The sequence below is a fragment of the Hylobates moloch genome, unplaced genomic scaffold, assembly GCF_009828535.3.
Source record: "Hylobates moloch isolate HMO894 unplaced genomic scaffold, HMol_V3 SCAFFOLD_1, whole genome shotgun sequence".
Lineage (NCBI taxonomy): Eukaryota > Metazoa > Chordata > Mammalia > Primates > Hylobatidae > Hylobates > Hylobates moloch.
In genome coordinates this window covers 44,605,133-44,629,462 of record NW_026652276.1, presented here as the reverse complement: position 1 = coordinate 44,629,462, position 24,330 = coordinate 44,605,133, and the positions used below count along the sequence as shown (strand labels likewise).

General features: G+C 39.6%; 1 protein-coding gene across 1 annotated transcript; it reads left to right on the top strand.

Moving 5' to 3' along the window:
* Positions 1-17,620: 17,620 nt before the first annotated feature.
* MARS2 (methionyl-tRNA synthetase 2, mitochondrial) lies at positions 17,621-20,651 on the top strand. Its single transcript, XM_032755060.2, has one exon. It carries the CDS (start codon positions 17,662-17,664, stop codon positions 19,441-19,443), a length of 1,782 nt encoding a protein of 593 aa, XP_032610951.2. The 5' UTR covers positions 17,621-17,661; the 3' UTR covers positions 19,444-20,651.
* Positions 20,652-24,330: the final 3,679 nt, after the last annotated feature.

The window sequence follows — 24,330 nt, the reverse complement described above, 5'->3', positions numbered from 1 at the left end:
GGGAGGCGGAGGTTGCAGTGAGCCGAGATGGCGCCACTGCACTCCAGCCTGGGCAACAGAGTGAGGCTCTGTTTCAAAAAAAAAAATTTTTTTTTCTGCCTCTCCTTTGTGTCTGAAGAATAATCTGCATCTCTTCAGTAGTATATTTCTCTTTTTGGAACAAATATTGCTTTCTGTTAGTTTTTAAAAAATTAATAAACTAATTTTTTTAGAGCAGTTTTAGGTTCACAGCAAAATTGAACAGAAAACAGAAAATTCCCATATGCTCCATTTTCATACATGCACAGCTTCCCCTACTATCACCATCCCACCAGAGTGGCATATTTGTTACAATCGATGAACTTACGTTGGCACATCATTATCTCCCAAAGTCCATAGCTGACATTAGGGTTCACTTCAGGTGTACATTCTATGAGTTTTGACAAATGTATAATGACATGTATTCATCATTGTAGTGCTACACAGAGTAGTTTCACTGTCCTAAAAATTCTATGGTCCACTTATTCATTCCTCCTTATTGCTTTAACTCTGATTCACCTGGCAATGTAATATAAAGGGTAAGCTATAGATCCAAGTCATTTCTCTTCCAGCCTGATATCTAACTGTCACAACCACATTTGTTTCCATAGAGAATCTTTTATCAATGATGTTTCCTCAGGCTTATCATATATTAAATACTAACAGTAATTAGGATAAAATTTTGAAATAAATGTCTTCTAATTCAGGTCACTTTTTCTGTAATAAATTATATTTATTTGCTGCCAATGGCAGATTTCAGGGACAACTTTCAGTTCTGTATTGTAAATGGGGTTTCCCCAAGTGCAGGTTTTTATGTGGCTAGGTAGGATGGAGATGTATTATCAATTCTTGCCTGTGCTCTAGTATGGGCTCCCTTAGTCCTTGAATGAATGAAGGAAACTTATGAAAATGTAGCATAGGCCGGGTGTGGTGGCTCACACCTGTAATCCCAGCACTTTGGGAGGCCAAGGTGGGCGGATCATCTGAGGTCAGGAGTTTGAGACCAGCCTGACCAACATGGAGAAATCCCATTTCTACTAAAAATACAAAATTAGATGGGCATGGTGGCACATGCCTGTAATCCCAGCTACTCAGGAGGTTGAGGCAGGAAGATCACTTGAACCCGGGAAGCGGAGGTTGTTGTGAGCCGAGAGCGCGCTATTGCACTCCAGCCTGGGCAAAAAGAGCGAAACAGCATTTCAAAAAAAAAAAAAAAAAAAAAAAAAGAGAAAAGAAAATGTAGCATAATATTCTGATAGCTACTAGGCAACTTTGGATCACCTGAGTTTACCAAAGACACAAAGCTTCTAAGAGTTAATTATGTATCATCCAATCCATTCCCTACAGAGAAAACTTTTGCATAATAGTAACTTTTAAATCTAGTCTATCTTGGATATCCCTTCTCAAAGAAGTAAATTGAACAACTCAAGTATTTATGGAGTGTCTACTGTATATGTAAGGCACTACCTGGACACAAAGATGAAAAAGCCACATGTTATGCTCTGCAGAATTCACAAGCTAGCAGACTAATGCTGAGTTTTAACTACTTACTGTACCATTGGTTTCATTATGCAGTCAAGTTTCCCAAGATGTTAATGACTTATTGAAAAACATCACTTATTGAAAAAGCTATTCTTTGTTTAATATTTAGAAATGCTACATTTATCACATTATGGTTTAGATAAACTATGGTTTAGATACTTTATCTAAACCACTTTATAGTTTACATAAACCATGATTTGTATTTTGACTTTTAATTTTGTTCTATATTCTGGTTTCTCAGCATCACACACTTCAAAATTTTTATGGGTTTATAATTTTTCAATGTCCAGAAATTACAAAAATATATTTCTTTGTTTTTAAAAGTTACTGACTATTCTTAACTATTTAGTCTTCTGGAGCAGTGTTTTCAAACTGCATGGCAGGACTCTTTGGTTCCAAAGAGGTGCCAGCTTTGGTGAAGAGAGAGGGTTTGATCATGAGGGGAGGCCAAGCAGGCAGGCTCTTGGTTTCCCTCCATTCTTTCTTCAAACAGAACAGCCTAGCTTTGATCAGTGTCATACACCAGTAACAAACAATTTAAAAGCCCTAACTATCAGAACATGACACCATTTACATTAGAAATAAACTAGGAATAAATCCATCAAAATATTAAGCCACACTTATATGTAGAAAATCATAAAACTTTACTGAACAGCATTAAAGGAGATTTAAGTAAATGGGTATATATTCATAGTCATTTTTAGGAACCCTTAATATAGTAAATATGTCAACCTCCCCAGCCCTTGACACCTATCATTGAGCTATAGATTTAATGCAATGGTGACCTAAACCCAACAGGTCTTTTGGAGGGAACTTGTCAAGTTGATTTTAATAGTTATGTGGAAGATAAAAGGGCCAAAAATGGCTAAGATTCTTCTGAAGAAGAATACAGAGGACAGGTAAATTCTTCATGTATTAAAATTTAGTATAAAGCTACAGTAATTAAAATAGTGTTTTTAGCAAGGCATAGATAAATTAGCCAATACAACAGCTAAAGAGCCTAGAAACAGACCTGGCACATGAAAATGTAATATATGATGAAGGTGGCATGGTAGGTCAGTGGAGAAATGGAACTGAGAAAACTGGTTATCCATATGGGGAAAAATTGGATCCCTACCTCCTGCTATACACGAAACTTTCAGTTCTATATAAAGAACTTAAACATCGAAAGCAATTTTTTAAAAATTTCTTTTATATTTCTTTTTCTTTTTTCTTTACTTTTTAAAATTTTACTTTAAGTTCTGGGATGCATGTGGAGAATGTGCAGGTTTGTTACACAGGTATACATGTGCCATGGTGGTTTTTGCTGCACCTACCAACCTGTCTTCTAGGTTTTAAGCCCCACATGCCTTAGGTATTTCTCCTAATGCTCTCCCTCTTCTTGCCCTCCACCCCCTGACAGGCCCTGGTGTGTGATGTTCCCCTCCTTGTGTCCATGTGTTTTCATTGTTCAACTCACACTTATGAGTGAGAAAATGCAGTACTTGGTTTTCTGTCCCTGTGTTAGTTTGCTGAGAATGATGGTTTCCAGCTTTGTCCATGTTCCTGCAAAGGACATGAACTCATTCTTTTTTATGGCTGCATAATATTCCATGGTGTATATGTGCCACATTTTCTTTATCCAGTCTATCATTGATGGGCATTTGGGTTGGTTTCAAGTCTTTGCTATTGTAAATAGTACTGCAATAAACATACATGTGCATGTGTCTTTATAGTAGAATGATTTATAATCCTTTGGGTATATACCCAGTAATGGGATTGCTGAGTCAAATGGTATTTCTGGTTCTAGATCCTGCAGGAATCGCCACACTGTCTTCCACAATGCTTGAACTAATTTTCACTTCTACCAACAATGTAAAAGCATTCCTATTTCTCCACATCCTCTCCAGCATCTGTTGTTTCCTGACTTTTTAATAATTGCCATTCTAACTGGCATGAGATAGTATCTCATTGTGGTTTTGACTTGCATTTCTTTAATGAGCAGTGATAATGAGCTTTTCTTCATATGTTTGTTGCCTGCATAAATGTCTTCTTTTGAGAAGTGTCTGTTCATATCCTTCACCCACTTTTTGATGGGGATGTTTGTTTTTTTCTTGTAAATTTGTTTAAGTTCCTTGTAGATTTTGGATATTAGACTTTTGCCAGATGGATAGATTGCAAAAATTTTCTCCCATTCTGTAGGTTGCCTGTTCACACTGATGGTAGTTTCTTTTGCTGTGCAGAAGCTCTCTAGTTTAATTAGACCCCATTTGTCAATTTTGGCTTTTGTTGCAATTGCTTTTGGTGTTTTAGTCATGAAGTCTTTGCCCATGCCTATGTCCTGAATGGTATTCTCTAGGTTTTCTACAAGGGTTTTTATGGTTTTGAGTTTTACATTTAAGTCTTTAATCCATCTTGAGTTAATTTTTGTGTAAGGTGTAAGGAAGGGGTCCAGTTTCTGTTTTCTGCATAAGGCTGGCCAGTTTTCCCAGCACCATTTATTAAACAGGGAATCCTTTCCCCATTGCTTGTTTTTGTCAGGTTTGTCAAAGATCAGATGGTTGTAGATGTGTAGTGTTATTTCTGAGGTCTCCGTTCTGCTCCATTGGTCTATATATCTGTTTTGGTACCAGTACCATGCTGTGTTTATTACTGTAGCCTTGTAGTATAGTTTCAAGTCAGGTAGTGTGATGCCTCCAACTTTGTTCTTTTTGCTTAGGATAAAAAGCAAAAATTTTACACTTTTATGTGAAAATATGGATATTTATTCTGACTTAGAGTACAAGAGTGTTTTAAGGTAAAAATGATAATCATAAAATAAAATTTAATAAATATAATTAAGGCTTCTATTGCTTAAGACTCCTTAATATGAAAAGGCAAGATACAAATTGGTGGGTGATACTTGCAAATTATCAACTAATAAAGGAATAGTATCCAGCAATCCCATTACTAGGTATTTATCCAGAGGAAAGGATGTCAGTGTGTCAAAGAAACATTGGCACCGCCATGTTTATTGTAGCAGTAATCACAATAGCCAAGACATGGAAGCAACCTTAGTGTCTTTCAATGGATGAATGGATAAAGAAAATGTGTGTGCGTGCACACACACACACACACACACATGCGAATACTATTCAGTCATAAAAAAGAATGAAATCCTGTTATTCGTGGCAATACAGAAGAACCTGGAGGACATTAAGTTAATAAGCCAGACACAGAAAGACAAATACCATATGAGCTCGCTCATATGTGGAATCCAGCATAGTTGATCTTATAAAAGAGTGGAACAGAGGTTACTAGAGGCTGAGAAGGGTAGAGGGAAGTGGGGGTAATAAGGAGAGATTTGTTAAAAGATACAAAATTTCAGCTAGATAGGGGGAATAAGTTCTAGTATTCTACAGCACTGTAGTGTTACTTTAGTTAACAATGACATATTTTATATATTTTCCAAGTAACTAGAAGAGACGATACTGAATGTTCCCAACACAAATAAATGATAAATGTTTGGGATGACGTATGCTAAGTACTCTGATCTGATCACTATACACTATATGTATTGAAACATGACTATGTACTTCATAATCATGTACAGTTGTGCCAATTTAAAAAATAAATCTAAAAAAATGCATACAGAAAAAGTACATAAAGAACTCCTGCAAATAAGTAAAGAAAAAGACAAGCCAATAGAAAAACAGGCACAAAATATAAATAGGCATGTCACAGGCAAAGTAACACATATGGTTCAAGTATATATGAGGAGATGCTCAACTTCAATTGTATTTGGATAAATGTAAATCCAAACCACAACAAGGTAACATTTAAAAAAGTTGTGGCAAAGTATAAATAATACTGTATAAAACTTACCACCTTGTACATTTTAAAGTGTACAATTCAATGGCATTAAGTACATTCACAATGTTGTACAATGAACACAACTATCTAGCTCCAGAACTTTTCATCATCCGAAGAGGAAACCCCATTACCAATTAAGCATTCACTCTCCATTCCAATTTTCCCCGAGCGCCTGGTAACCACTTACCTACTTCCTGTCTCTATACATTTGCCTGTTCTGGATATTTCATATAATGGAATCATACAGTATGTGGCCTTTTGTGTCTGGATTTACTTTATTTTATTTATTTTATTTTATTTTGGCTGAGTCTCACTCTGTGGCCCAGGTTGGAGTGCAGTGGTATGATCTCAGCTCGCTGAACCTCTGCCTCCCAGGTTCAAGCAATTCTTGTGCCTCTGCCTCCTGAGTAGCTGGGACTACAGGCAGGGGCCACCATGCCCAGCTAATTTTTTTGTATTTTTAGTAGAGTTGGGGTTTCGCCATGTTGGCCAGGCTGGTCTCTAACTCCTGGCTGCAAGTGATCCACCTGCCTTGGCCTCCCAAGATGCTGGGATTACAGGCATGAGTCACCGTGCCCAGCCATTTTTTTAAAAACACAAATTTATTTAATATAAATTTTAGATTACACAGGAACCTGCAGAAATAAAGACTTAAAGAAATAGGGAAAGTTGTGTATTTTTCAGGAAAGTTTGGCTGCAGAGGTATGATTGGATGACAGATGGATGTCATCTAATGGTAATAAACTGGGGGAACTCAGCAAAACCTATTTGTTGAGATTCTTCTTGGTGCCTCTGTCTTGAGAACATTTCTTTCCTCTGGGTATAAGGAGAAGCTCTTTGTCTGGAATGAGGATCTCGTGACCTACTTTCAGGGGAAGGTCAGCTAGGTTTTGAAAGAAAGAGAGAGACAGGGGTATCATCACTCTCTTGCTCTTTTTTTTCCTTTTAAAATTTTTTTAAAAAAATTTTATTTCAATACTTTTAGGGTAACAGGTGGTGTTTGGTTACATGAAAAACTTATTTAGTGGTGATTTCTGAGATTTTGGTGCACCCATCACGGAGCTGTACCCAATATGTAGTATTTTTTTTTTTTCGTGGAGTCTTGCCATGGTGCCTAGGCTGGAGGGCAGTGGCGTGATCTCGGCTCACTGCAACCGCTGCCATCGCCCCGCATTCAAGTGATTCTTGCACCTCAGCCTCCCGAGTAGCTGGAATTACAGGCACGCACCACCATGCCTCGCTAATTTTTGTATTTTTAGTAGAGACGGGGTTTCACCATGTTGGCCAGGCTGGTCTGTAACTCCTGGCCTCAAGCGATCCACCTGCCTTGGCCACCCAGAATGTTAAGACTACAGGTGTGAGCCACCGCATCCAGCGTCAATATGTAGTCTTTTATCCCTCACCCACCTCCCACCTTTCCCCCACAGTCCCCGAAGTCCATTATATCATTCTTATGCCTTTGTGACCTCATGGCTTAGCTCCCGCTTGTAAGTGAGAACATATGATACATGGTTTTCCATTCCCGAGTTACTTCACTTAGAATAATGGTCTCCAGCTCCATCCAGGTTGCTGTGAATGCCATTATTTCATTTGTATGAATGTACAAATGAAATAATGGCTGAGTAGTATTCCATGGTATACATATACCCCATTTTCTGGTATACAACCAACCCACTTGTTGGTTGATGGGCATTTAGGCTGGTTCTATATTTTTTAGGCTGGTTATATTTTTTCAATTGTGAATTGTGTTGCTATAAGCAAGTTTGTGCAAGTGTCTTTTTCGTACAATGACTTCCTTTCCTCTTGGTAGACATCGACTAGTGGGATTGTTGGATCAAATGGTAGCTCTACTTTTAGTTCTTTAAGGAATCTCCATACTGTTTTCCATAGTGGTTGTACTAGTTTATGTTCCCACCAGCGGTGTAAAGGTGTTCCCTTTTCAGCACACCCATGCCAACATCTGTTATTTTTTGAGTTTTTAATTATGGCCATTCTTGCAGGAGTAAAGTGGTATGTCATCCCAGTTTTAATTTGCATTTTCCTGATAATTAGTGATGTTGAGCATTTTTTCATATGTTTGTTGGTCATTTGTATGTCTTCTTTTGAGAATTGTGTATTTGTGTCCTTTGCCCACATTTTAATGGGATTATTTGTTTCCTTTCTTGCTGATTTGAGTTCCTTGTAGATTCTGGATATTAGTCCTTTGTCAGATGCAAAGTTTGTGAATATTTTCTCCCATTCTGTGGGGTGTCTGTTTACTCTGCTGATTATTTCTTTTGCTGTGCAGAAACTTTTTAGTTGACTTAGGTCCCATCTATTTCTCTTTGTTTATGTTGCATTTGCTTTTCGGTTCTTGGTCATGACCTTTTTGCCTAAGCCAATGTCTAGAAGAGTTTTTCTGAAGTTATCTTCTAGAATTTTTATGGTTGCAGGTCTTAGGTTTGTCTTTGTTCCACCTTGAGTTGATTTTTGTATAAGGTGAGAAATGAGGATCCAGCTTCATTCTTCTACATGTGGCTTGCCAGTTATCCCGGCACCATTTGTTGAATAGGATGGCCTTTCCCCACTTCATGTTTTTGTTTGCTTTGTCGAAGATCAGTTGCCTGTAAATATCTGGCTTTATTTCTGGGTCCTCTATTTTGTTCCATTGGTCTACGTGACTTTTTTTTTTTTTTTTTTTTTTGAGATAGAGTTTCACTCTCGTTGCCCAGGCTGGAGTGCAATGGCACCATCTCGGCTCACTGCAACCTCTGCCTCACAGGTTCAAGCAATTCTCCTGCCTCAGATTCCCAAGTAGCTGTGATTACAGGCATGCACCACCATGCCTGGCTAATTTTGTATTTTTAGTAGAGATAGGGTTTCACCATGTTGGTCAGGCTGGTCTCGAACTCCCGATCTCAGGTAGGTGATCCGCCTTTCTCAGCCTCCCAAAGTGCTGGGATTACAGGTTTGAGCCACTGTGCCCCGCCAACGTGCCTATTTTTAATACTAGTACCATGCTGTTTTGGTAACTATAAACTTGTAGCATAGTTTGAAGTGGGGGTAATGTGATACCACCAGATTTGTTAGTTTTGCTTAGTCTTGCTTTAGTTATGTGGGCTCCTTTTTGGTTCCATATGAATTTTAGGATTGTTCTCTCTAGTTCTGTGAAGAATGATGATGCTATTTTGATGGGAACTGCATTGAATTTGTAGATTGCTCTTGGCAGTATATTTATTTTTACAATATTGATTCTACTCATCTATGAGCATGGGACATGTTTCCATTTGTTTGCGTCATCTATGATTTCTTTTAGCAGTGTTTCATAGTTTTCCTTTCACCTCCTTGGTTAGGTATATTCCTAAGTATTTTATTTTATTTTTTTGCAGCTGTTGTAAAAGGGGTTGAGTTCTTGATTTCTCAGCTTGGTCATTGTTGGTGTATAGCAGTGCTACTGATTTGCATACATTAATTTTGTATCCTGAACTTTACTGAATTCATTTATCATTTATCAGATTTAGGAGCTTTTTGGATGAGTCTTCAGGGTTTTCTAGGTATATGATCATTTTTATTTTTACTTTATTTTTATTTTTTGAGATGGAGTCTCACTCTGTCACGTAGCCTGGAGTGCAGTGGCGCAATCTCGGCTCACTGCAATCTCTACCTCCTGAATTCAAGCAGATTCCTCTGCTTCAGCCTCCCAAGTAGCTGGGATTACAGGTGCCCACCATCATGCCTGGGTAATTTTTGTATTTTTAGTAGAGATGGGGTTTCACCATGTTGGCCAGGCTGGTCTCAAATTCCTGACCTCAAGTGATTCATGTGCCTCGGCCTCCCAAAGTGTTAGGATTACAGATGTGAGCCACTGTTCTCAGCCAGGTATATGATCATATCATTAGCAAACAGTGACAGTTTGGCTTCCACTACCAATTTGGACGCCCTTTATTTCTTTCTCTTGTCTAATTGCTCTGTCTAAGACTTCCAGTACTATGTTGAATAGAAGTGGTGCAAGTGGACATCCTTGTCTTGTTCCAGTTCTCAGGCGGAATGCTTTCAACATTTCTCCATTCAGTATAATGTTGGCTGTGGGTTTGTCATAGATGGCTTTTACTACCTTGCAGTATGCTGATTTTGCTGAGGGTTTTAATCATAAAGCAATGCTGGATTTTGTCAAATGCTTTTTATGTATCTATTGAGATGATCATATGATGTTTGTTTTTAATTCTGTTTATGTGGTGTATTACACTTATTGACTTGCATATGTTAAACCATTCCTGCATCCCTGGTATGAAACCCACTTGATTATGGTGGATTATCATTTTGATATTCGGCTAGCTAGTATTGGATTTGGTTAGCTAGTATTTGTTGGATTTGGTTAGCTGGTATTTTGTTAAGGATTTTTGCGTCTATGTTCTTCAAGGATATTGGTCTGTAATGTTCTATTTTTTTGTTATGTGCTTTCCTGGTTTTGGTGTTCGGGTGATACTGCCTTCACAGAACGATTTAGGTGATACTGCCTTCACAGAACTATTCTTTTGGACTAGTTTAAGTAAGATTGGTATATTCTTTTTGAATGCCTGAGAGAATTCAGCTGTGAATCCATCTGCTCTTGGACATTTTTTTTTGTTGGCAATTTTAAAAATTACTATTTCAGTCTTGCTGCTTGTTATTGGTTTGTTCAGTTTCTATTTCTTCCTAGTTTAATCTAGGAGGGTTGTATATTTCCAGGAGTTTATCTGTCTCCTCTAGATTTTCTAGTGTGTGTGTGTAAAGGTGCTCATAGTAGCCTTGAATGATCTTTTGTATTTCTGTGGTATCAGTTGTAATATCTCCTGTTTCATTTCTAATTGAGCTTATTTGGATCTTTCTTTTCTTGGTTAACTTTGCTAATGGTCTATTAATTTTGTTTATCTTTTCAAAGAACCAGCTTTTTGTTTCATTTATCTTTTATATTGTTTTTTGGTTTCAATTTCATTTAGTTCTGCTCTGATCTTTGTTATTTCTTTTCTTCTGCTTGGCTTGGCTTTGGTTTGTTCTTGTTTTTCTAGTTTCTTGAAGTGTGACCTTAGATTATTTGTGCTCTTCAGTTTTTTTGATGTAGGCATTTAATGCTATGAACTTTCCTCCTACCACCACTTTTACTGTATCCCAGAGGCTTTGATAAGTTGTGTCCCTATTACCATTCAGTGAATTTCCAATTTTATTCTACTGTGGTCTGAGAGGGTACTTGATATAATTTCAATTTTAAAAAATTTATTGATATTTGTTTTGTGGCCTATCATATGGTCTATCTTGGAGAATGTTCTACGTGCTGATGAAAAGAGTGTATATTCTGCAGTTTTTGGGTAGAATGTTCTATAAATATCTGATAAAGTCCATTTGTTCTAGGGTATAGCTTAAGTCCATTGTTTCTTTGTTGATTTTCTGTCTTGATGACCTGTCCAGTGCTGTTAGTAGAGTACTGAAGTCCCCACTATTATTGTGTTGCCATCTATCTCATTTCTTATGTCTAGTAATAATTGTTTCATAAATTTGAGACCTCCCATGTTAGGTGCATATATATTTAGGATTGTGATATTTTCCTGTTGGACCGATTTTTTAAATCATTATATAATGTCCCTCTTTATCTTTTTAAACTGTTGTTGCTTTAAAATTTGTTTTGTCTGATACAAGAATAACTACTCCTGCTCACTTTTGGTTTCCATTTGCATGGAATATCTTTTTCCACCACTTTCTCTTAGATTTATGTGAGTCCTCATGTATTAGGTGAGTATCTTGAAGACAGCAGATACTTGTTTGGTGTATTTTTATCCATTCTGCCATTCTGTAAAATTTTTTTTTAACTTGAAATATTATTATTTATGTATTGGCATATAATAGATTATTTAAAGCTGTTAAAAATTATTTAAAATAGTTTTTAAAATTATTATAATTTAACATCTAGGGTACATGTGCACAATGTGCAGGTTTGTTACATAGGTATACATGTGCCATGTTGGTGTGCTGCACCCATTAACTCGTCGTTTACATTAGGTATATCTCCTAATGCTATCCCTCCCCCCTCCCCCACCCCATGACAGGCCCTGGTGTGTGACGTTCTCCACCCTGTGTCCAAGTGTTCTCCGTGTTCAATTTCCACCTATGAGTGAGACCATGCGGTGTTTGGTTTTCTGTCCCTGTGATAGTTTGCTCAGAATGATGGTTTCCAGCTTCATCCATGTCCCTACAAAGGACATGAACTCATCCTTTTTTATGGCTGCATAGTATTCCATGGTGTATATGTGCCACATTTTCTTAATCCAGTCTATCATTGATGGGCATTTGGGTTGGTTCCAAGTCTTTGCTATTGTGAATAGTGCTGCAATAAACATACGTGTGCATGTGTCTTTATAGCAGCATGATTTATAATCCTTTGGGTATATACCCAGTAATGGGATGGCTAGGTCAAATGGTATTTCTAGTTCTAGATCCTTGAGCCATTCTGTAAATTTTAAGTGGAGCGTTTAGGCCATTTACATTCAACATTAGTACTGAGATGTGAGGTGCTGTTTTATTCATAATGCTAGTTGTTGACTAAATACCTTGTTGTTTTTTTTCCATTGTGTTATTGGCTTATAGGCCCTGTGAGATTTATGCTTTAAGGAGTTTCTATTTTGGTGTATTTCAAGGTTTCATTTCAAGATTTAGAACTCCTTTCAGCAATTCTTGTAGTGCTGGCTTGGTAGTGGTGAATTCTCTCGGCATTTTTTTGTCTAAAAAATACTTTATTTTTCCTTCATTTATGAAGCTTTGTTTTGCTAGATACAAAATGCTTGGCTGGCAATTATTTTATTTGAGGAGGCTAAAGATAAACCCAGTCCCTTCTGGCTTGTAAGGTTTCTGCTGAAAAATCTGCTGTTAATCTGTTAGGTTTTCCTTTATAGCTTACTTGATGCTTTTGCCTCACAGTTCTTAAGATTCTTTCCTTTGTCTTGACTTTAGATAACCTGATGACTATGTGCCTGGGTGATGATCTTTTTGTGATGAATTTCCCAGATGTTCTTAGAGTTTCTTCTATTTGGATGTCTAGATCTCTAGTGAGGCCAGGGAAGTTTTCCTTGATTATTCCCTCAAACATGTTTTCCAAACTCTTAGATTTATCTTCTTCCTCAGGAACACCAATTATTCTTAGGTTTGGCTGTTTAACATAGTCCCAACTTTCTTGGAGGTCTTGTTCTTTTTTTTTTCTTCTTGAGACGAAGTCTCGCTCTCTTGCCCAGGCTGGAGTGCAGTGGCCCGATCTCGGCTCACCGCAACCTCCACCTCCCTGGTTCAAGCAATTCCCCTTCCTCACCTTCGCGAGTAGCTGGGATTACAGGCGCACACCACGACACCCGGCTAATTTTTTTGTGTTTTTCCTAGAGACAGGGTTTCACCATGTTGGCCAGACTGGCCTCGAACTCCTGACCTCAGGCGATCCTCAAAATGCTGGGTAATCCCAGCCATACCCGGCCTGTTTATTTTTTTAAAATATTCTTTTTTCCTTGTCCTTGTCTGATTGGGTTAATTTAAAAGCATTGTCTTTGAGCTCTGAAGTTCTTCTTCTACTTGTTTGATTATGTTGTTGAACCTTTTAAGTGCATTTTGTATTTCTCTAAATGTGTCTTTCATTTTCAGATGTTTTGATATTTTTTTCTTTATGATATCTATTTCTCTGGAGCATTTTTCATCCATACTCTGTACTGTTTTTTAAAATTTCTTTCTCTGGTATCTTTTCGAGAAGCTTAATAATCACCCTTCTGAATTTTTATTCTGGCAATTCAGAGATTTCTTCTTGGTTTGGATCCATTGCTGGGAGCTAGTGTGGTCTTTTGGGGGTGTTATAGAAACTTGTTTTGTCATAATACCAGAATTACTTTTCTGATTCTTGCTCATTTGGGTAGACTATTTCAGTGGAACAATCTGAAACTCAAGGGCTGCTTCTCAGATTCTTTTGTCTCATGGGGTGATCCCTTGATGTGGTGCACTCCTCCTTTCCCTAAAGTTGGGGCTCTGGCGAGCCAGACTGCAGACTGATTGTTATTGCTCTTCTAGGTCTAGCCACCCAGCGGTGCTACCAGACTCTAGGCTGGTGCTGGAGAATGTCTGTGAAGAGTCCTGCAATGCAATTCATCTTTAGGTCTCCCGTTGTGGATACCAGCACCTGTTCTGGTAGAGATGGTAGGGGAATGACGTAGACTCTGTGAGGGTCCTTGGTTGTAGATATATTTAGAGTGTCTGTTTTCTCAAATGCTGGTTATGCCAGCAGTGAAGCTGTCACGTGGGCAGATTCAGAACCACTGGTTAGCCAGGGTGTTGCAGGCAGTGGAATTAGCTGTTATTTTCTCCTTCCTTGGAACAGGGTTGTTCTGTCATGAGTTGCTGTAATGTCCTGAGTTGGTTGGCCTCTAGCCAGGAGGTAGTGTTTTTGAGATAGCACCGGGGTTTTTCACCTGTCTTGTGGAATTTGCAGTGGCCTGCCACTTATTTTAAAGGATCTGTGATTTGTTTTGGTTTTCCTGATATGCTCCTGCAGTGGTTGCTGGAGCAAAAGTTCATGGTGTGAATCTCCCCACACTGTTCTCTCCATCCAAGTGGGAGCTGCACATCAGCCCTGTCTCCTAACCACTATCTTCCCTCTCTCACTTTTTTCTTTTTTATTGCTGAGTAATAGTGCATCGTATAGATATATCACATTTGTTTCTCCGTTCATCAGATGATGGACATTTGGGCTGTTTCCACCTTTTGTCTATTGTGAATACTGCTGTTATAAATAAACACTAGTGAGATAATACTTTACATCTATTTGACTGACAAAAATTAAGACAGACAATACCAAGTACTGGAGAGATCTATTCAAGGGTATATTGCTGAGTAGAGTGTAAATTTGTTTAACCATTGGAAAATAACTTGGCATTATTTTGAAAAATGGAAAACTCATACTCTCTATGATCCAGCAATTTCATTCCCATGTATATGTCCAACAGAAACTTTAGCATATAGGTACCAGGAGACATATACGACAGTGTTAATAGTAGTATTGTTTCTAAGAGCGAAAACTTGAATCACCGAAGTGTGTATCAACGGCCATTTCTTTAAGGAGTTCTGCTTTAAAGGGCAGGAAAGAAATGGTGCAGTAATGGAGGATGAGAATTTTTTTTTTTTAAATGGGAGAAAAAATAGCACACTTGTATGCTGAGGCAGTACTTCAATGGAAAAGGAAAAAAAATAGTAAGAATTTCTGGATAACCTGGTTTCTCAGACACTGAGCTTCAATTTATCTGCCAGTTCTGGAAGGTGCTGTATATACCTTCCAGTTTTAAGTTTTACCTATGTTCACTTGCCATTTTTAAAAAAACTTGTATTAGGTTCAGGGTACATGTGCCTGTTTGTTATACAGGTAAATTGTGTGTCACAGCAGTTTGGTGTATAGATTATTTCTCCACCTAGGTAAAAAGCATAGTACCCAATAGGCGGTTTTTCAGTCCTCACTCTCCTCCCTTCCTCCACCCTCAAGTAGGCCCCAGTGTCTGCTGTTTCCTTTTTTGTGTCCATATGTACTCAATGTTTTGCTCCCACTTGTGAGAACATATGATAGTTGGCTTTCTGTTCCTGTGTTGGTTAACTTAGGATAATGGCATCCAGCTCCACCCATGTTGCTGTAAAGAACATGATCTTGTTCTTTTTTATGGTTGCATAGTATTCCATGGTGTACATGTACATTTTCTTTATTCAGTCTACTGTTGATGGGCATTTAGGGAAGATTCCATGTCTTTGCTATTGTGAAGAGTGCTGCAATAAACATAGGAGTGCGTTTTTTTTTTTTTTTTTTTTTTTACAGTAGAATGATTTATATTCCTTTGGATATATACTCAATAATGAGATTGCCGAGTCAAATCATAATTATGCTTTGTGTTCGAGAAATCACCAAACTGCTTTCTATAATGGCTGAAGTAATTTACATTCTCACCAGCAGTGTATGTGTTCCTTTTCTCTGCAACCTTGCCAGCATCTGCTGTTTTTTGACTTTTTAATAATATTCATTCTGACTGGTGTGAGATGGTATCTAAATGTGATTTTGATTTGCATTACTGTAATGATGAGTAATGTTAAGCATTTTTTATATGCTTGTTGGCCACATGTCTATCTTCTTTTGAGAAGTGTCTGTTTATGTCCTTTGCCTTTTTAATGAAGTTTGTTGCTTATTGATTTGTTTAAATTCCTTATAGATCCTGGATATTAGACCTTTCTTGGATTCATAGTTTGAAAATATTTTCTCCCATTCTGTAGATTGTCTGCTTACTCTGTTGATAGTTTATTTTGTGGTGCGGAAACTCTTTAGTTTAATTAGGTCCCATTTGTAAATTTTTGTTTTTGTTGCAATTGCTTTTGGCATCCTTATGATGAAATCTTTGTCAGGTCCTATGTCCAGAATGGTATTTCCCAGGTTACCTTCTAAGGTTTTTAGTTTTAGGTTTTACATTTAAGTCTTTAATCCATTTTGAGTTGATTTTTGTATATGGTATAGGAAGGGGGTCCTGTTTCATCTGTATATGGCTAGCTAGTTATCCAAGCACCATTTATTGAATAGGGAGTCTTTTGCCCATTGCTTGTTTTTATCAACTTTGTTGAAGACCAGATGGTTGTAAGTCATTCTTAAACTGCTGGATTAAATAAGAGCACATCAACTGAGTATCCAAAGTTATATTTTATATCTCTTATACAGAATTCGATTGGTCCACCTTTCATCATATCACTACAGAAATCAGATCCAAGTTACCATATGTGTTCAAAGGTTATTACACAGCAGTCAAAATGAATGAATTACATGCAACATGTATTAAGAACATATGAATGCAGTTACATGCAACAATATGGATTAATATAGTAACAAAATGTTGAATAAAAAGGCAAGTTGAAGACTACATGTAGTATTATATCCTTTTTAGAATATTTAAATACAAGCAAAATTAAACAATGTTACTTAGACATACTATGTATGTGATAACACAAATGTGCAAGAACAAAATTCAGGACAGTGACTACCTCAGGGAGGAGGACAGTAAGAGAAGAAAAGGAGCACACAGATCTAAATCATTGGTAATTTTCTAGTTCAGTGTTTCTCAAACTTTAATGTGCATCGTAATCACCTTAAAATCTAAATTACTGGGCCCTACCCTCAGAGTTTTCTGATTCAGTAGGTGGGGGATGGGGCCTAAGAATATACATATGGAACGAAGTTCCAGGTGCTGCTAGTTCTGCTGCTCTGGGGACCACACTCTGAAACCACTTGTAGTTCTTAGATTGGGTTGTAGGTTCACAGCTGCTCCATTTTATTATTAAATGTATATGCTACTTAAATTAAATGAAAAAAAAAAGATCAAAGATGACAGTGTGTTATGAACCGGGGATTAACATTAATTCAATTCTGGGCTCCTGAGGTTTCCTCCCCGCAAAAAATTCTAAGTTTCCATTACTAAAAGCAAACTTGAGAAACACTATTTTAAAAGAACTTCAAGACCATTAAAAAAAAATTAACTATTTTTGAGAAATAAATTTGAAAATTATTCTTTATATGCACAGTGACAGCATATTGCACTCTACTTTCCTGGATCTCAATAAACTTTGGCAAGAACTTGGCAGATCACAAATCTACTTTTGTTGATTCAACAAAAACTGTTTAAAGACTTTTCTTCCATTCTCAGTTCTTATCCTTCTCTCAAAGTGCTGTAGGTAATGATTTTTCATCTTTTTTCTCTCTCCCTCCCTTACAGATTGATTTAGGTTCCGAGATAAAATTTAGATGACATTTTAGATATTGACTGGGCATGTGCAGAGCCATACTCTGTCTTGCAATATGCCAGCCACGGACGGGGTTTAGACAAACGGCTGAATATAAAACTCTTGCCTACAAGCAGCTCAGCCTAGAGGGGGAAACAGATTCATAAATATAAAATTACAATCCAAAGCAGGAAACACAGTATGTTATACGAAGGCAAAGCGGTTCGTCTTCTTTCATAGCCTCTCCTAAACCCGGCGACTCTGAGGTATTTTTCTGGCAAGCCGCCGTCCTTTGGGGACCTCTGGCGCCGTGGCTTTCGGCCTGCGGCGGGCGCAGGCGCGGGCGGGGCGGGGCCGGGCGGGGAGGGCCGGCGCTCGGGGCCGCGTTTCATTGGCTTTCCGGCCGGAAGCTGCGGCGAGACCCGGCTGCGCATGCGCCTCTCACACGTGCTGTCAGAACACCGCCTCCTCCGCTGGCGGCCGGTCTGCACCATGCTGCGAACGTCTGTCCTTCGGCTGCTAGGACACACGGGGGCTAGTAGGCTCTCTCTCCTGGAGGACTTCGGCCTACGCTACTACAGTTCGGGCTCCCTCAGTGCCCGCGATGATGCTTGTGATGCGCGCGCCTACTTCACTACACCCATTTTCTACGTGAACGCGGCGCCGCACATCGGGCACCTGTACTCGGCACTACTGGCGGACGCCTTATGCCGCCACCGTCGCCTCCGAGGTCCCAGCACGACCGCCACGCGATTCTCCACTGGTACCGACGAGCACGGGCTGAAGATTCAGCAGGCAGCAGCTACTGCGGGCCTGGCCCCGACCGAGCTGTGCGACCGAGTCTCTGAGCAGTTCCAGCAGCTTTTCCAGGAGGCCGGTATCTCCTGCACTGATTTCATCCGCACCACGGAGGCCCGGCACCGGGTGGCTGTGCAGCACTTCTGGGGGGTGCTTAAGTCGCGCGGTCTGCTCTACAAGGGCGTCTATGAAGGTTGGTATTGCGCCTCCGACGAGTGCTTCCTGCCTGAGGCCAAAGTCACCCGGCAGCCGGGCCCATCGGGGGATTCGTTTCCTGTATCTCTCGAGAGCGGGCATCCAGTTTCCTGGACCAAGGAGGAAAACTACATTTTCAGGCTTTCCCAGTTCCGGGAGCCACTCCAGCGGTGGCTGCGGGGCAACCCTCAGGCGATTACCCCCGAACCATTTCATCACGTAGTTCTTCAGTGGCTGGACGAGGAGCTGCCCGACCTGTCCGTGTCTCGCAGAAGTAGCCACTTGCACTGGGGCATTCCGGTGCCCGGGGATGATTCGCAGACCATCTATGTATGGCTGGATGCCCTGGTCAACTACCTCACTGTAATTGGCTACCCAAATGCTGAGTTCAAATCTTGGTGGCCGGCCACCTCTCATATCATAGGTAAGGACATTCTCAAATTCCATGCCATCTATTGGCCTGCCTTCCTCTTAGGGGCCGGCATGAGCCCGCCACAGCGCATCTATGTCCATTCCCACTGGACAGTCTGTGGCCAAAAGATGTCCAAGAGCTTGGGCAACGTGGTGGATCCTAGGACTTGCCTTAACCGCTATACTGTGGATGGCTTCCGCTACTTTCTCCTTCGGCAGGGCGTCCCCAACTGGGACTGTGACTACTATGATGAAAAGGTGGTTAAGTTGCTGAACTCCGAGCTGGCAGATGCCTTGGGAGGTCTCCTGAACCGATGCACTGCCAAAAGAATAAATCCTTCTGAGACCTACCCAGCCTTCTGCACTACCTGCTTCCCTAGTGAGCCAGGGTTAGTGGGGCCATCAGTTCGTGCTCAGGCAGAGGATTATGCTCTGGTGAGCGCAGTGGCCACTTTGCCAAAGCAGGTAGCAGACCACTATGGTAACTTTCAGATATATAAGGCTCTGGAGGCCATGTCCAGCTGTGTCCGGCAAACTAATGGTTTTGTCCAAAGGCATGCACCATGGAAGCTGAACTGGGAGAGCCCAGTGGATGCTCCCTGGCTGGGTACTGTGCTTCATGTGGCCTTGGAATGTTTGCGAGTCTTTGGGACTTTGTTGCAGCCTGTCACCCCAAGCCTAGCTGACAAGCTGCTGTCCAGGCTGGGGGTCTCTGCCTCAGAGAGGAGTCTTGGAGAGCTCTATTTCTTGCCTCGATTCTATGGACATCCATGCCCTTTTGAAGGGAGGAGGCTGGGACCTGAAACTGGGCTTTTGTTTCCAAGACTAGACCAGTCCAGGACTTGGCTGGTGAAAGCCCACCGGACCTAGAAACTCAAGTTCTTACCGGCTTGCGGTAAAAAAGCAAATGTGTTATTTTTTTATTTCTTATTTTCAGGAAAGTTATACTAGTATTTTCTTAAGTGTGTAATCAAAGGAGCACATAAGCTGTGTCCCTGTGAAAAGAGGTTTGTAGCCTTTCAGGTGCCTACTCCTATTCTTCATTTCTCTGTGACCATTGATCACTGTCCTTTGTGCATTGTGTGTCTAAGATGTCTTCAGCGGAAAGATGGGTAAGAGACAGTGTTGCTAATGCTGTTCATTCTTTGTGCCTCCTTCCAAACCACAGTTATTTGCCCAAACTACCTCTCGTGGCTGGTGTTTCATTGGCCTGGCCTCTGCTTCTCAGGCTAATTAGTGGAGTGACTCCTTTCTTTGAGGGTCAGGGTTGGAGGCCCCTTACTGGGGCTTTTACAGGGGGATCCTACTTTGTTACACATGTTGGGTTTCCTGATAAAAAGAGAGTATTTTATTAAACCTTTGAACCAGTGTCCTAGACCAGATGATTTTTGCCCATGTGCATCCCCATTTAAATTCCTACAACTAAGGCTCCCTGCTTTGTTAATAGTCCAACAGTTGGGTTGTGTAACATCACACTTCAACCGGTAGATGGCTCTAATCTCACACATTTAATTACTAAAGAGTGAGGATTCAGAATATTTAGAATAAATTAGTTTTCTGCTTTCTAATTTTGCAGCTCTTTATATTTTTATTGCTTTTCTTAAAATAAGGGATAGCTTTGCAACCACTGTTGTTTTAATGGAAAGCAAAAAAACCCCCCAAACTTAGAATCCTCGTTTTTTCAGACTACTGAAAAATGACATTTACTCTGTTAAATGTTTAATAAGTGAATAAGTAAATGTATCAAGTTGTTTATATAATAAATTATAAAACTCTTGAGGCACTTGGTATGTTAAAAATTTTAAACTTTAGTAACATTAGGTTACAGGTATGATTTAAAAATTTGTAAATAGTTCAAAAGGGCAATGTTTTCTTTATATTTCTTATAGTCTTAATTTTGTTATCCATGTACATAATTTACCTCATGATTTCTTTTGATCAGGATCTATAATACAATATAGAAATTGTGTAATAGTTATTATAAATGTTAATACACAATTTTCAGGTAATTTTAACTGATTATTTCTTTTGCTCTTTTAACTTAAGTTATTAAAGTTTAAAAGTTTGTAAGTACCTTATTCAGATCTGTTTTGTTGCATTCGTTGAAGGTGATGGTGAAAGGAGGAACTGACCAATGCTTCAGGAGTCTCAAACTGGATTTAGGAATCTCTCTAAGGCTCCATAAGAGAACATCACAGAGAAGATGTTAGCAATTTACACAGTGACTACAACATAGTAAGCCAGAGTTATGTCTCATAGGAGATTAGAGAGCTGGGCCAAAGTTCAAAATGAGAACTTGCCTTGGAATATACATTCTAAGTATGGTAGCAAGTAGAGAGGGCCTGCAATGAATTAAACTATTGTACTGGTAGTTCCCCTGGATTTATTCTAGGTGCCACCATTCAGTTCCAGTTTCTATTTATTAATCAGTGAAATGAGGAATTTTTGGTTGCTGGAATATTGCTTAGAAGAGAATGCTTGAAGGCATTCTAAAGGTGGAAGGACTGTTTCCACAAATGTTCCTTCAGACCCTTCTTATTCGCAAGTCTGGGCTTTCCACATGACATGTTCAAGTTAACTGCTGGGGTTATTAGCACAGACTACTGGGGCATAGGATGTAGGAGTGTAATATCTCCTACAGGTGGATAGAGCAGAGAGTGGAAAAAGATAACATGTATTTACATGGATGAAGGAAAACATATTTGAAAACCAGTGAGACGATAACTTCTGCCTTTGAAGTGCTCTTATAGCAGTGTTACAGTTCCTACCATGGATGGAGACAGTGTCTTCTACTTGAATGATCTTTCCTATGGCCTAGTGCTGGTCAATACAATCGATCTTTGCTTGCTGGAGGGTGTCAATGGAGTTCTTTTAGTGCAGCCTGTCATTTGTGCAGGCACTTAGCTGGCTACCTGGATATTTGTGATACTGGAGGACACAAGAACATAGGGGAACCAGATAGGACAGGGCGTAATTATTAGAAAGGATATTTAATTTATTTATTTATTTATTTATTTATTTATTTATTTATTTATTTATTTATTTTTGTGTGAGCAATAAAGCTTTTTAATCACCTGGGTGCAGGCGGGCTGAGTTGGAAAAGAGAGTTAGCGAAGAGAGATAGCGGTGGGGCCGTTTTATAGGATTTGGGTAGATAAAGGAAAATTACAGTCAAAGGGGGTTGTTCTCTGGCGGGCAGGGGTGGGGGTCACAAGGTGCTCAGTGGGGGAGCTTTTGAACCAGGATGAGCCAGGAAAAGGAATTTCACAAGGTAATATCAGTTAAGGCAGGAACAGGCCATTTTCACTTCTTTTGTGGTGGAATGTCATCAGTTAAGGCAGGAACCAGCCATCTGGATGTGTACGTGCAGGTCACAGGGGATATGAGCTTAGCTTTGGCTCAGAGGCCTGACTTTCCAAAGACAGGATATTTTAAATGGAGGAATGTGTGGTAAGTTGGATCTGACTTCTATGGTGATACTGAAGATGAACCAGTTGGATTCTCTATAGGAGGCACAATAGATACAGCAAATATTCTTTGAGTAATCAGTGATGTGTTTGAGTTGATCCAGCAGTTTAAGAATAGCAAATGGAGAATAGGTGAAAACTGGAGGGGATGTACTTCCAAGAGGGGGCATCCTAACCACTTCTGGTAGAAGATGATACACTTGTAGAATTCCCTACTCTAGCACTGTTAATACTTTATCTGGCATTTTCTGGATTCCTTCGCCAGAAAATAACTGTCTTCCAAATACTGTCCTTGAAGTCCTAATATTCATTTTGGTGTGTTCCTGGAAGCAGTATTGCAGGAGGTGATAGACCACTGCCTAGATCAGGTATTGATGGATGTCACATTAGGAGAGTAATAAAAAGACGTCAACTCACTCAGCGGACTATAATCCTCTCTGTGAAGTCATGTGAGAAGTGGGCAATGCACATTTTAAGTGGCACCATTATATACTGGAGGGCTGTTTCACAAGTGAACTCATAGATGAGACACCTCAGAAGTCAGAAGACCTATGGCTATAGGAAGGAGCATAAGAAATAGATATAATCTCTGATTTTATTGAAACCTCAGTTTATTCTGCATGTAGACCTCATTATTTCTCTTAAGAATCTGTGGACTTTTTAGGGGCTATGAAGAGCCCAATAAATTGAATTTGAAGTTGATGTCAGAGTACTTAAGAAGGGCCTAGGCTGGAACTGGGCCCTGGGACACTGGTCTTCCCCCTTCCCCCCACCCCCCAAGGTGGTTGTAACTGTGATTGGGACTTAGCTCTTTAGCTCTGGGAAATGTCAAAACTGAAGTGAAACCAGTAGTTGGTCAGGTTGTGAGCCCTCAATGAGGATGACATCATCATGAAGTAAGACCTGGGGTGCTGGTGGGTCCTTGCCTTGTCTTTTGTGAGAAAGTGAATATCAATGGACCTAAAAGGATGTAGACATATTGACAGCCATTTGTCTATTTTTGCAGCAATGGTTTACTAGTTCAGAGAGCTTGAGAGGAGCTAGGACACAGGGGTAACCAAGAGCAGATTCTAGAAGAAAGCCCTTGAGTCTCCTGCAAAACTAAGATAGTATAATATATGTAATTTCAGCACAACAAAACTCACCCTGCCCATTCCTCTTGCAGGAAGATTGGAGAGGATTGGTTAACTCTTATCAAGAGGAACACACCAAATTCGGAGGTTAATAACAGTAACAACCAAGTTAATTAAGGTTAATGGGAATTTTAACCTTTTAGGAAGAGTATCTTATTCTTTCTGGAGACAGGACAGGAGAAGCCCAGGTAAAACTTCCTTCCTATGTCACCAATAACTACTTTGAGCAGAGGGGAAGGGACTAACCAATTTAGAGGTGAAATTAGCTTCTTCTCTTTAGTAGGTAGTCTTGGGTTACCCAGAATAGATCCTCTGAATTAAAGGAACTACCTAGCAGGAAACAGTTGGCCATATTTAAATAGTTTGTTTAGGATTGTATTACATTAGTTTCTACTTACTTTTCACAATGAGGGAAGGGAACTGGAGGGAACTACATACCAAGAGGATCTTCTTATGGCCCCGACAACTAGAAATAATATATCCTCTACCATGCCTCTTTTGACGAGTACCACTTGGGAGGTTCAGCCATACTTGGATGTTCACCAAGGTAAGCAAGGCATAGTACATATGTTTCATCCTTGGCCTTGAGCTGAATTTTACCCCCTTAGCCAATGGCACAGTTTACTCACCATGGATTTTAAAGTCCACTGCTCCTCACTTAAGTACAGGATGGTGTGAGATGTCAAGATGTTTCAGGAAACCAAGTGTGCCATCTGCAAGAAGAAAATTATAGCTCCAAGGAGAGATGAGCCCTGCCCTTGAGTCACTTCTGGATGAAACATCTGCAGAGGGCCTGACTCACTGGGCAAGTTGAAGGGACAGACCCAGGAGTAACTATGGAAATGGAGGATGCTACCTTTCTTAGATTATGATGTGGGAGAAACGGTACTAACACCTCCATGCTACTGCTATTAAGGCCATGCCTTGTACATGTACCCCTCATTAGTTGAGAATCAATTGTTTATGGGATTTAACATGATGATAAAGCTTCAAAAACTAGATAATGATTGTTATAGGTTGGTATCATCATACTATTCTCTTAATACATTCCATAAAAATATGACCAATTACACATTTTTTCCTGATTGTATATTTTTGGAACACATTAAATAAAACAGCTTCAGTAGTTTGGCTTCCTTTGAAACCAGTCTAGAAGC